The sequence below is a fragment of the Mus caroli genome, chromosome 1 (genome assembly GCF_900094665.2).
Source record: "Mus caroli chromosome 1, CAROLI_EIJ_v1.1, whole genome shotgun sequence".
NCBI lineage: Eukaryota > Metazoa > Chordata > Mammalia > Rodentia > Muridae > Mus > Mus caroli.
Window position 1 is genome coordinate 172,829,850 of NC_034570.1, and position 13,366 is coordinate 172,843,215.

The 13,366-nt window shown below is 48.3% G+C and overlaps 1 protein-coding gene across 2 annotated transcripts in view; it reads left to right on the forward strand.

Annotated features, from left to right (window-relative positions):
• Susd4 (sushi domain containing 4) overlaps positions 1–13,366 on the forward strand; it is a 128,424-nt gene that overhangs the window by 62,636 nt on the left and 52,422 nt on the right. For both annotated transcript variants that reach the window (XM_029479514.1, XM_021171306.2), the window contains exon 3: positions 5,486–5,698. In XM_029479514.1, the coding sequence (XP_029335374.1) occupies positions 5,486–5,698 (213 nt within the window). The remainder of the gene's footprint in view (positions 1–5,485; positions 5,699–13,366) is intronic.

Here is a 13,366-nt window from a genome sequence, read left to right on the forward strand (position 1 = left end):
GATCTGAAGGTTAACTGAGTCTACAGTAAGTGCTTCTGATGCGAGCAAGGCTTGGGAATTGCTCTTAGTTATCTGTTTAACGTTCGCAGGGATGGCTCCCTCTCGTTTACCCAATACCCTCTCACTAAAGAAATGCATACAAAATCAATTTTTGCGTCTATATCCTGTTTCTTCCCCTATAGACCCATAGAGCAGTTTACAAAGAAATGGAAACCCAGCCCTGGCTCTAAATGGATTTGGCTACATTTGATACACTCTTCCTTTCTAGAATATGACTTTTCAGCTATAATAGCCCCAAAGATTGCTTTTTCACACCTCTTTCATTTTTATGATCCTTTTCAAAGACTTCTTACGTTGTTCACAGTAGAAATGTCGACTAGGTTTCTGCAGTCTCAGAAGTAACCAAGCCAGAAGTGTCAAGACTCCATCATCCGATGGAGAGTCTGATGCATTTCTTTGTGTGCGAAGAGAAAGGTGCTCCCAGTCCCCATGGTTCCCGTGGATTTGGGTTCAAAGAAAAGAAAACTAAGGAATCCTGGCATCCACCGGAGCCAGAGCCCAAATCATAGCTGTGCCTTTGACTTGATCTGGGCTCAGCAGCGCCAGAATTGAGGATGCTAATACCCAAGAGTGGGGTGCAGGCTCAGAGCAGCCAGTCCTGTGGGTATTAGAGGGACTGCAGGCTAGGGCTGTCCTGCTGGGTTGTCCAGACCCCAGGATTCAGGCACTAACCACATTTAGTGAATCAACTGTATATCTGAGCTGTGAGATCTTGAGAGAAGTGGCCCCTGAAAGCTGGCATGGTCAGCATCCCTGTAGCTCCTGTGTTGGAAGTGCCTAAGCACTTAGAAGCCTGTATGAGTCTGGGTTCTGCTGGAAAACAGAACTAATAGAAAGCATTACTATATATGTCCATTCACCCACCCACCAGTCCTCCCCCTGAACCCTCCATCCACCCACCCATCCATCATCTATATCTCCTAGAGAACTGGGAGAGTCGGTGGTGCAAGTCCTGAGCTGAACCCTGGCCCAAAAGCAGAGGATAGGTGTTCCAGCTTGAAGACGAGCAGCTAGGGAGAACAAACACTTTCCTATACCTCATTTCACTCTGTCCAGGCCTGCAACACTGAACAAAGCCACCCTACACTGAGAGGACAAGCCATTCTGCTTGGTCTCCAGAGTCTCAGTTTCATCCCACCCAGAAGAAAGGGCACAGCAATCCCCATACAATAAGACTAATATCTGGGTGCCTATATCCTAGTCTGGGTCATGCCTGAGTATGTCTTGCACACACACACACACACTGTACTCTTGAGTGACTGTAGCAGGAATGGCTAGGAGAGGCTCCTGCGGCTGAGGATTGCTTGAACTGAAACATTCCTTCCCCCCCCCCACCCTCACCCCTAACTCATCCCAAGAGGAAACATGTCAGAAACCATTCTGGGAACTCACTCTGCCCTCCAGGCTGTGACCACTAAGCTCCAACGCATAAGCGGAATTTGAAGGATGGGAGGAAAGTGTGTTAGGGTTTTAAGAAGGCAGGTTCCTGAGAGATGATTTGAGTGGACCTGCACAGGAGTTATTCCCCGCACCTCCAAATACCTACATCAGCCCACTCCTTAATTCGTCTGTTATCAGATGGGGCTGATCATCATCATTATGGAAGGACACTAAGAGGGGACTCGGTAGAAAAATGGCCCGGGATGGGAATTGATCCACCAAGGGATAATTTGAAACAAAAGACTCCAAGATCTAGCAGCCCTAGAAAATTACTATCTTGCTCAATGGGATTAGTTGTCTAAATAAAGAATATTTTCTCTTCCCGCCATCCTGCCTTCCAAAGGCTTTTTTTTTTTCCTGCTCATCTCTTCTGAGCCCGTGGCTGGATTCGTGGCCAGCAGGACTGCAGATCTTCAGCCCTGCACCAGGCTTAGGCCATGTTACCTGTGGTTCAATGGAAGCAGAGAGCTGGTGGGGCCATGCATTGAGGAGGGGAACAGATAAAGAATCGGCTCCCGAGGAAAGTCCCCTGCTCTCCCCTTGTCATTTTCATGACCTCTCATCATTCTTTTATTAGCACAGTGATTTTCCTGGTGGATTATGTTTTTTCTGATGGGTCTTCAGCCCTCCCTTGAATCTTCTCTCCCTCCCTGAAAGAGAACAGCTTTGTGGCCAAGGACAGGGTGTGGCCAGCTGGAGGTACTCCAAAGTCAGCAGTGCTGATGTTTGGTTGCAGGGGTGACTAGCTAGAAACAATGTGATTGGGGAACAAAGATGCCCAAGGTAAGACAGAGCATAGACGCCCAGTCCCTATGTTAAGGAAGAGAGTTAAGACATCGAGACTGAAGCCGGGCGTGGTGGCGCACGCCTTTAATCCCAGCACTCGGGAGGCAGAGGCAGGCGGATTTCTGTGTTCGAGGCCAGCCTGGNCTACANAGNGAGNNCCAGGACAGCCAGGGCTACACAGAGAACCCCTTGTCCAAAAAAAAAAAAAAAAAAAAAGACATCGAGTGCTGAAAGAATGTGCTGGAGGGATATACCAGGGACTTTTAAAATCTTTGTCTATGTCTGCTTGTGGACGTTGTACATCGTGGTGCGCACTAGGCTCCGCACCACGATGTACAACGTCCACAAGCAGGAGCTGGGTATGATGGTTGCACACCTTTAATCCCAGCACCCAGGAGGCAAAACCAGGCAAATCTCTTGAGTTTGAGGTCAGCCTGGTCTACATAGCAAGTTCAGGCTAGCCAGAGCTACATGGTGAGATTCTTTTTCCAAAAAGGGAAAAGAAAAAAAAAATACAAGAGAAAAAAACGAAAGAAGATTAAGGATCATAGTCTACAGGAAAGGGAGAGAGAATGCTGCAGGAAAGCGTTTCACATCTCCTCTGTGACGTGCAAGAGCTTCCAGCCACTCGTGGTACTGCCCGGTTGGGGAGGGATGGCTGTCTAACGGGTCTAGGAGAATAGTTGGCATGTAGTTCCATCCATTTGTTCATAAACCACAACCTTTACTTATCCATCCACTCATCCATCTACCCATCTATCCATCCTCTTACATTTAACCATCTATACACCTATCAACCCATCCATCCATTCACAAATCTTTTCACCTCTCCATCCACCCACCCATCCATCCATCCATCCATCCATCCATCCATCCATCCATCCATCCGTCTGTCTGTTCATCCATCCATTCACAAATCTCCTCACCTCTACATCTACCCATCCATTCATTTGTTCCACCCATTCACACATCTACCTACTCATCCATTTATTGATGTTTCTATACACCTACTTATTCATGTATCCATCCATCCATCCATCCATCCATTTGTTCTCCAGCTACCCATACATCAGTACATCCATACATCTGTCCATCCATTCATACATCTACCTACTCATCCATTTATTGACCTAGCTATCCACCTACTTATTCATGTATCCATCCATGCATTTGCCCCTCCCCATCAAGCCACCCATTTACACACCCACCCAGCCAATCATCTTTCACTAATGGTGCTTGTGGGAATGGTTACTGCATACATCACACAATGCTGGGTGCCGAGGACATGAGGACGGTTGAATCTCCTGCTTAGGCTTGCACAGACAAGACAAGGGTACAGGCAAGTAGACCAGTAGTCCTGCTCACAGTGAGGAAAGCCTTGAAGGGTGAGCCAGGCTACCTTGATGGGAAGAGAAGCCTCCTGTGTTTATTCAGAGGTGGCTTGCATTATGAGAAACATTTTTCCCTCACTCAAAGGTGTGGCGAGACTTCTACCCTGTTTCAGGGAAAGATAAGTATTTCTCAGCATCACTGGATTTAGGTTTCCTCCCTGCCTGTATCCAGGTAGCAGACACTTACTGAAGTCTCCCTCTCAGCCATCCTCAGCTACAGCTTTCTAGTCTCCACTGTTTCCCTTGTGTGAAGATTCAGATCTCTGCTATTTAAAAAAAAAAAAGTATTTTTTTAGTAAGGGCAACTCTTACTGTATATACCAGATTGACCTGAACTCCCCACATAACTCAGGCTGGCCTCAAATTTATAGTTAACCCCACCCCACCCCCACCCCCGCCCCCGCTTAACGTATAGAGTACTGGGGTCATGGGCTTGAGCTGCTAAGTCTGACTTATCTTAACATTTTAATACAATAGTAAAATCTCGGCCTTGACCCTCTCTCAAGGGTATCTACCTCCCCTGTTCTATTCACACTGGGTCTCCAGAGATGTCCACGCTACTGCTCTTCTGCCCTCTCTAAGCATCAGCAGACAAGTTCCATCTTGTCCCTCAGGATGACAGTGGTCCCAGGGTCCTCTGTCTTCATCCATGGATACTCTTAACCTGTACCCAGGATGCTTACCTTCCTTTCTGGCTGGTGTGTCCACTCTCCTAAGGACTCAACTGTAGGCCTTCCAGAGGTTTCCCTTCCTGCTGGTATAGTACATTCCTCCTGCCCTGGCCCCCCACTGACACACGAGTACCCCATTCTGATACAGTTAGAGGGCGACTAGCTCCATCTGACAGACCGAACGACAGTGACCTTTTCAAAGGACCTGCTGTGAGAATGTGCAGTCTGCCAGACTGAAGGACCTGGGGAATGCTTGATGATCTAAAGAACTTTCCCTAGATGTACAAACTTGAAGTGGTCATGTGACCACTGCCCTGGGTGGTATCTTGTTGCTTCGGTGCAGTATCAGATCGCTCATACTTAAGGAGTAGATGTGCAGATCCCCCTACACATGTCTTCCTTTTTAACTGTTTCCTCCCTCTACCTCATCACCTCTGCACAGCGGGAGCTCTGACACCTAGTTTTGGGTGTGCTGCCACCACAGTGCCTCTCACACTGAGATGATTTTAGCTCAGTGACTCTGAAGACCAGCGGGGGGGGGGGGGGGGGGGGGGGGGGGGGGGAGGAGGGAGGGAGTGTGATTCTCACACAAGCATATGGGGTGAGGGGTGTCACCGACAGCTGAGGACCTTTAGCAATCCAGGCTGTTAAAGAGGAGTAGGTACCTCACAGATCCAGCATCAGGCAGTATCGGAAGCCCCAGGGCTGGGTGTACAGTGTGTTCTGAATCTGAGAGCAGTGCTGGTACCAGCAGGCTGTACCGGGCATAAATGGTGGGCCACCAGCCCATCTCCAGGGAGCTATGTGTTCTGGTTCCCGATAACCTGCTCAGTGAGGATTTGTGGCTCAGCTTTTCTTAGTTTAGAGGAAAAATAATAGCTGTCTGTGCAGGGCTTGGATATTTCCACACCTTCCCTTTGAGGGCACATTTGGAGCCTTGGCAGAGAGAAGCCACTCCCTCCTTATTCTCCTAGCCAATGGGATGCAAGCTAATATGTTTAGGTATTAGTTTTGTACATAAGGTTGGAGTGGCCATAGGGGTAGGAATACAGATCCTGGAGAAGTATTTAAGTCTCTCTCTCTCTCTCTCTCTCTCTCTCTCTCTCTCTCTCTCTCTCTCTCTCTCTCCCAATGTAGGGTTCGATGACCTCAACGTATGTGCTGACCCAGGCGTCCCAGAGAATGGCTTCAGGACCCCCAGTGGAGGAGTTTTCTTCGAAAGCTCAGTAACCCGATTTCACTGCCAAGACGGATTCAGACTGAAGGGCTCTACAAAGAGACTGTGTATGAAACATTTTAATGGGACCCTAGGCTGGGTCCCAAGTGACAAACCTGTCTGCATACAAGAAGGTAAAGGGCCCACCCCTCTGTGGAAGCCAGCCACATGGCTCTCGGGGATGAAGACTGTGGTTTTTCTGGAGGGGAGTCCCAGGGCTGGGTTGGTATACAAAACCAGTTTGAATCGTTCTGTTTCTCTGTCAGTTACCATCCAATCTATCACTATTCTGGTGGGTTCAAGAACGCACTCGGATCCCATAGGGCAGCTTCCTATCAGGCTGCCAGGTCAGCGTCCACTCCGTGAAGAGTATAGTAAATATTTTTGTGCAGAAGGGGGATGTGATTTGGACTCTAACCTTTTATCTCAGTGTTTGGTGTGACTTGTTGAGAAGGCTCTACAACAGGGAGAGTGGATTGGCTGATGTGACAGATGGTCCTCTCTAGCAGTGACCCCTGCATCTATTGCTCCTTGCCTGCTGACAGCTAGCCTAAATCTGCAGGCTCAAAAATTTGCACATACCTTTTTGCTCTATTTTACTTTGTTTTATTTTTACTCTGTAGACAATGTTTAGAGTTATGAAAATGCACTGTTTAATTAATTGGAATCATTTAATTAGCTGGATTGAGTGTGAGCCTCACAGGGTGAGCGAGGCACATGCAGGCCTGCTCTGTCTCGTTGAGCTCATTAGAGTCGGCTTCCATGTCTCTTCGTTATTGAGGTGATTTGGGGAGAAAGGTTTTATGCTAAAATGCAAAGGATCATTGTGACTTAATAATGCATACTTCCTTAATGAAACTTTAGAAAGAAATTACGTGTGTGCATGTGTGTCTGTGGGTGAGTATGTGCATATGAATGCTGGTGCCCGTGGAGGCCAGAGGTGTCGGATCCCCTGGAGCTGGTCTTATAGGCCAACCTCCCAAGATAGGTGCTGGTAACTAGACTTGGGTCCTCTGCAGGAGCAGTGTGTGTTCTTACCCACTGAGCCATCTCTACAGCCTGGCCTTATGAAACACTTAGACTGCTTTAATCTGACAAGCGCTTTTTATTATGCTTTCTTCTCTGGAAATTGCAAAGGATGAGCAAGAATTATCTCTTGCCCTTACAGGGCTCACTAATAAGTTCAGTATTCCCTCTTGCACGGACATGTGAGCTGTGCTCTCTGTAAAATGCTAAACTAGAAGTTTATTTGGTTCGTGTCTGTATACGCTGCCAAAGCCTGTGGCCTGAGATGCCCTGCACTCAGAAGCACGAGTTGACAAAGAAAAAGAGAGCAAGGGCCCCAGATATTGCCCAGTCATGAAGCCCTTCTCTTATTGTATCTTCTTGGGGCAAAACAAAAGCAGTTTAGCATCTTTCAAGTGAGCTTCGCTCTAGCTCTGTGTGCTGTGGGGTAATTCCAGGTGTCAAGCCAACCTCCTCGGTTGGGGGCTTCTTGTGTGCCAAGACACAAGGGGAAGGCACAGCCTAATGTGCCAACACGGTGCCAGGACACAGCACTCCCAATCAGACCCCGACTCTCCAAAGGGGGAGGGGGGTCCAGACCTGCATTCTGGTGTTGAATGGTAAGCAATGTTTGGAAAAGCTTGGGCAAACCGACTGCCAGCTTGGCCATTATGGTATGTTTATTTGAATTTAATGGTGAGACCACAGGCCTTGGCAAATGTGTGTGCAGAGGTGGCTGCTTGTGCCTCCATGGTAGAAAACATTATTATGTCTTTGGTGTTCTTTATTTATTTTTTGGTCCTGGGAATTGAACCCAGGGCCTTGAGCACGCTAGTTATGCTCTCTACTGTTGAGTTATCTCCTTGGTCCTTTGTTCTGTACAGCTCATTGGGAAGGTGATTTAAAAAACAAACAAACAAACAAACAAACAAAAACCTACCATGGAGTGTTTGTTTGTTTGCTTATTTGTTTATTTGTTTGTTTTTAAACCTTGCTTTGTAAATAACCCTGGCTGAGGGCTTCAGGTTTGCTCTGGGTGGATCTTGAGAGCTGTTGAGTTAATTTGCTGCCCTTGCCAGAAGCCCGGGAAGGTATGGTAAGGGAGATAATGAGGATTTATTTTAGACTCACCATAACTACCCTATGAAATGAGAATTTTGTTCTCATTTTCTGTGTGAGAGACTGAGACTCAGAGAAGCTCAGTCACTTCCTCAAGGTCACACAGCTTAGGACTAACAGCACTGAAGGTAGACCTAACATATGGGAATCCTCTGGGAGTGTTTCAGCTGTACTGACAACCAGCAAGATAGAAGTGGTGGAGAAGCAGGGTTACTCTGGGCCAGTCCTGAGGGCAGTGAGGGCAGCATCTCCATCATCCGGAGTTCAGAGGTGTGGGGAGCTTTTCTGGGGCACAAGAGGGTAGGATGAGACAGGAGTAAGAATACTCCAGCTCTGTGGGGGTTCTCCTCTGGGACAGCATCTTTATTTTCTCGTAGGTCAGCCAGTCCATGTGTCCACACAGAGAAGGAAAAGCTTCAGAGCGCATCACAGTGAAAGCGTGGGTTTGGAAGATTAAGGAAAGAGAATCTGGTGGGTGAAATTCTCTTGCCCACACAAAGCCCTGGGTTTGATTCTAGTGCCTCATAAATCAGCCATAGTGGCACAAGCCCAGCACTTAGGAAGCAGAAGCAAGAAGGTTAAAAAAAAAAAAAAAATCTCAACTACTAGTTACTCAAAACCCAGCTACCTAGCCAGCCTAGCCAGTTTGAGGCTAACCTAGGGTACTTAGTACTCTGTCTTAAAAAACAAAACAGAGAAACATAGTGAGCCAACACACAAACACTAAAGCCCCATTGCCTCACACCCCTGTTCTACCAAATAACTGACTCTGTACGTTTGCTGTTCTGGACAATTATCTCATTTCTACATTTACAGTGTAAACATGGCTTCTCCCTGCCCTGTCTCACTAAGACTGGGTGCTTTCCCCGACAGGGCTGTGGTTGACCCTTTATTGAGTCATAAAGGCCCCATCTGACTCAGGCAAGGGAGCACATTGTTACTGCAAGTGACTGGATCTGCGTTGAGGTTGAAGGGCTTCATAGGACTCTCACAGTTGAAACACCCTTCGGCAGGCAGAGACACCGAGTCTTAAGGAAGTAAAGGGTTCCCTGCATTCTATGAGGATTTCCGTGACAGATGGACCAGATTTGGCCTTGGAGCTCACTGCTGTGACCTCCACTGTCCTCCAACTCCTTTCTCCTACCTGCTGGCTATGTCTGAGGGCAAACTTTTGTTTGTTTTGAGAAAAGGTCTCCTGTCTCTCAGGTTGGCCTGGAGTTTGCTGTGCAGCCAAGGTGAACTTTGAACTTGTGATGGACCTACCTCCACCTCAAAAGTGCTGGGAGCACAAAATGTACCACTATGTCTCTGCTGAGAAGCTGAGTTTGAAGCAGCCACTTTCCTTGATTCCTGGTGCCCACTAGTTGAGCTGTGCTCTGCAGAAGTCATGTGATGTGCATGTGGTGTGGTGTACAACAAAGTAGGCAAAAGCCTTCTTGGACCATCCCACGGGTTCCACTCTTTACCCTCCACCCTAACATGTACCAGCTCTTTGCGTGCTTGCGCACATACACACACACACACACACACACACACACACACACACGCAAACACACACACACACACCACCACCACCACCACCACCACCACCAATACCTCCAGTCTAAACTACTTGTTTCAGAGGAGCTCAGTGTGAACCAAGGTCTGCATAGCTGACGTTACAGGGAGTAGATTTGTAGGTACCCAAATCTCCCACTTGCTGTGTGGCTGTTTTTGTTTGTTTTGTTTTGTTTTGTTTTCTTCTGAGCTGTCATTCCGAGGGCCACACTAGCCTTCAGGACTAGGAGCCTGGTGAATGCACAGAGCACAGGAGATTCTGTAGCTGGCTGAAGACTGAGAGATGCCTTGTTGGCACAGCATTGCAGACCTGTGAGGTCAGGGTACTGGCCACCAGCTGGGCCTCTGCTGTGGCAAAACCACTCAGCTGGGTCTAACTGAGGGGACACGTTCCTGGGAGTCACACACGTTTCTGTGAGGAAGAGGTGAAATAAGATTGGCCTTGTGTGAATTGAATTTCTAGACACAGGCTGAACACAAATGTCAAGGCAGGGAGATATCCTAGAAACTGAAATAAAGTCACTTTGGTTCCCACCGATGTCATGACCCAATGGACAGAGCAAGGGAGGAAGCTCCGCCTCCCCCGCCAGGCCTGTGTGATTGACGGTGTTACTGGAAACGTTGCCCTGAGTGAGCATCTTTGGCTGCTGGGCTGCAGAATACCTTCTCCCTTATGCGTTGGTCATAACAGAAGCGTCTGCTTTTGCTTCTTAGGCAGAACTCGGTAAGCAGTTCCAGCCAGCTTCTGCATTGGCAAGGGTCTCCTTTAGACTGCGAGCCAGCAATGCACAGCACCAAAGTCCCTTAGGAGCCTCCCCACTAGGAAGGGTTTTATGGAGCTTTTAAAGTCAGATCTGCCTAGCAGGAAGTTTGTCATCTGATTGGGTTCTGGGTGCCCCTGGAGGACCTTCGGTCGGTCGTAGTCAGTCACACTGGTCGGTCGTAGTCAGTCACACTGGTGAAGGGGGTATACAGCTTTCTTTTCTCTTTTAAATGTCCCGACCAAGAATGGCTATGCTTTGTGAAATAGACACCTAATCACTGCAAAAAAAAAGTTTTTATGAAATTCGTATTTGAGTGCTTTCATCAGCAGGTTCTCCTTGGTAGGGTGGAGGGAATTTCCCATTTCCTCCCCAGCCAGCTTCCTTGAGCATCGTGGAGAACTGGTGCTGCCTGGTCTCCTTGGACATCTCATTTCATGTCAGCTTCTGATAAATACATATTAAGGAGGAGAAAAAAGTCTGCCCGTGACACTGGATCCCCCCGGCTCTGGCAGACAGCTTGTCCCAGCGTGTCTTCCCCAGCAAGCGTCCAGAGGGTTTATAAGGAGGTGACACTCCTAATCCCGGCACAATGCTCTATTAAGAGACCTTACATGTCCCTCCTCCGCAGAGCATCCTGTGTTGCTCTCAGATGAACTGTCTGAGAGGAAAGCTTTTTCAGGCAGCGATTCCTCTCCAGTTAGACAGTCGGTTTCTCTTAGCTAAAGAGGAGTAGAAAAACATTGCTTAAACCACACAGAACATGCAACTCCAAGCTCTGCCTACTCAAAACCTGGTGCTCAACCATTACCACAGCCTCCTCCCACAAGCCCCAGGTACAACCTTTGGTGCTGTTTCAAGAGCAGGGCTTAATTAAAAGTGTCAATTGGGAGCCACGGTATGGAGGGAAATGTGTGGCTCTGGGGAGCTCTTAAAAATTATAGTGTGTGGATGTTTGGGCTGCATGGATGTCTGTGCCCATGCAATGAGTGCCCGCTGAGGTAGGAAAAAGCCATCAGACTTCCTGGAACTTGATTTATAAGTAATAGATTGTAAGCCACTGCATGAGTGCAGGGAGTCCAACATGGATCCTCTGCAAGGGCAGCCAGTGCTCATAACATCTGAGCTGCTTCGCTGGCTCCCAAAGATTTTTGTCTCCCAAAGAACAACCCTGTTCCTGTTTCAGTGCCTTCAAAGGGAGGGACCGCTCAGCCTAGAAGGTCCCACTTGCAGGTCGCATGCTGCAGCGCCTTGCAGATGTGTTGGGATGCTCTCGGATATCCATTGTCTGCATAGGTGTGCAGGCAGCTCTCAGCCGTGAGGTGCTAAAGGAGGGCCCTGTGTCCCTGCAGCTCCCACTACCTCCTCAGTGTTCTTGTAAGACACAGTGGCCTTCTGCAGCCACCTGCCTCTGCCTCCTCCGAGGTTCCCCACAGCCTTCACAGGTAGCCTGGGGATGATTGGTGTTCCTCTAGGTACCACTCTGAATAGTCCCGCAGAGCTCGTTGTGGGAGTACTGGCTTTGCCATGGTCTCTTTGATGTTTGTGCAAGGTGGCTGCAGCCGCACGCGGTCATTCCCACAGAGCATGCCTCCCTTCCCTTTGTACTTCTGGTTGCCTTAGTACACACTTTATCATCGTTCTGACATAATTAATGATGTGGGTGCAGTTGAGTCTGAGTTGTCTGTAGGGCCATGAAAGGGGCTGCCCAGTTCCAGATCATACACTTTGGGAATGTTGACAAAGATGAGCCATGACAGCCAGATATCAGTCCAGATGTTACCTCCACCCACAGACACCAGTCCCCCATGCACCTCTGCGTTCTACGCATCTCTGCTGTGTAACACTTTTGTTCTCCTTTCCCCAAAGCACATAGTACTGTTCTAAGGAGACGTGTCCTGTGTGGTTTGGGTACTGTGTTAGATGCATGATGTGTTTGCTCTTCAATGGCCAGGGGCTGTCCTGGATTCCCTATATCTCCTTCACTGGGTGCTGAATACACAGTATATTCTTCAGTGGGTGCTGGATGCAGTGTGTTCATCAATAGCTGGGTGCTAGACCGGATGGCTGTGTTCTTCAGTGAGTATAATAGCCCAGCATGCTGGCTCTGGCATTTGATTTCTGGATGAGAAAGCAGAGCCTCAGAGGAGCTGGATTCACAGTGGAAGCCTGGGCAGTGGTGGGGATGGGATCGGCTCTGTACTTTCCAGGACACTCAGGAAATGGCCAGGGCTCATTTCCTCTCCTTGGGGAAGGGGATGACTTACATGTTAATGGCCGCAGGTCCACACCCCCTTAGGGAGGCCTCTCCTCCCTGTCAGCATTTTTTGGTAGGGATCAATTGCTTTAGGGCCCTGGCCTCAGAGCCTGGTGTAAAAACCTATTGAGACCTCTCTCACTAAAGCGCTAGGGGCAGGACCAAAGAATTGGCATTCTTAAAACAAAAACAGAAAACTCCCAGGTACTTTTCTCTTTTAGAACCCATTCCCCAGCCCCCACCAGAGTGCCTTACTCAGGGATGCAGTGTGTCAGCTTTGTGTGAGGGAACAGGACTTATTTCCTGTCGCAGTTCAGCAGGGTTCCTCGGAGACCATTCTTGTGATCAGAGCATCAGTGTGTGTATCAGACAGAGGCCTGTGTGAGCATAAGTGAGTTACACAGTGTGCTCAAGAAGCAAGCAGGGAGTGGACGGGTCGGCATCCCAGTGACCTCCAGTCCTGTGCTCTCCCTGCAGTTATGCAACCCAAAATGCCTGTCAGATTGCCTGCAGAACTTAAAAAAAAAAAAAAGCGAAAACACTGTACTCTTATGTTTCATTCAATTGCATGTTTCCATCTGGAGGAGGCACACATCACAGGGCTACCTCTAAAAGCTCCCAGGCCAGGCCAAGGTGCACCTGGGAACCTCCCAACCTGTGCTTTCTGTCTCAACGTTCCTGGTACCTGGTAGCCAGGTCATAGCCCTAAGGAACTGAACGCACCCCCCCACCCCCACCCCCTGCTTGCTATGCCTGTTTGTTTAACCCTTCTTTGTCCAAAGTTCCTTGCTACATGCCAAAAAGAAGAAAAAAATCCATTCATGGAGCACGGTTTTTTTTGAAGTACTTACTACAATATTTTGGCTCCCATAGGCCTGACCAGGACTGCTATAAAAGATGAATAATTTGACATTAAGAAGATTCTTTGAGCTTCCTGGGGGATGGGTGCAATGTGAGTTTAAGTATTATTATTACATTATAAATTTTTAATTAAAAGATCCAACTTGACTCACAAGCTAAAGCTGGCAGCCGAGTTGGCAGCCGGCCCCTTTATTCATCGAAAGTGTGGGGTACAGGCATTTTTCACAAGCAGGGGAATCTTA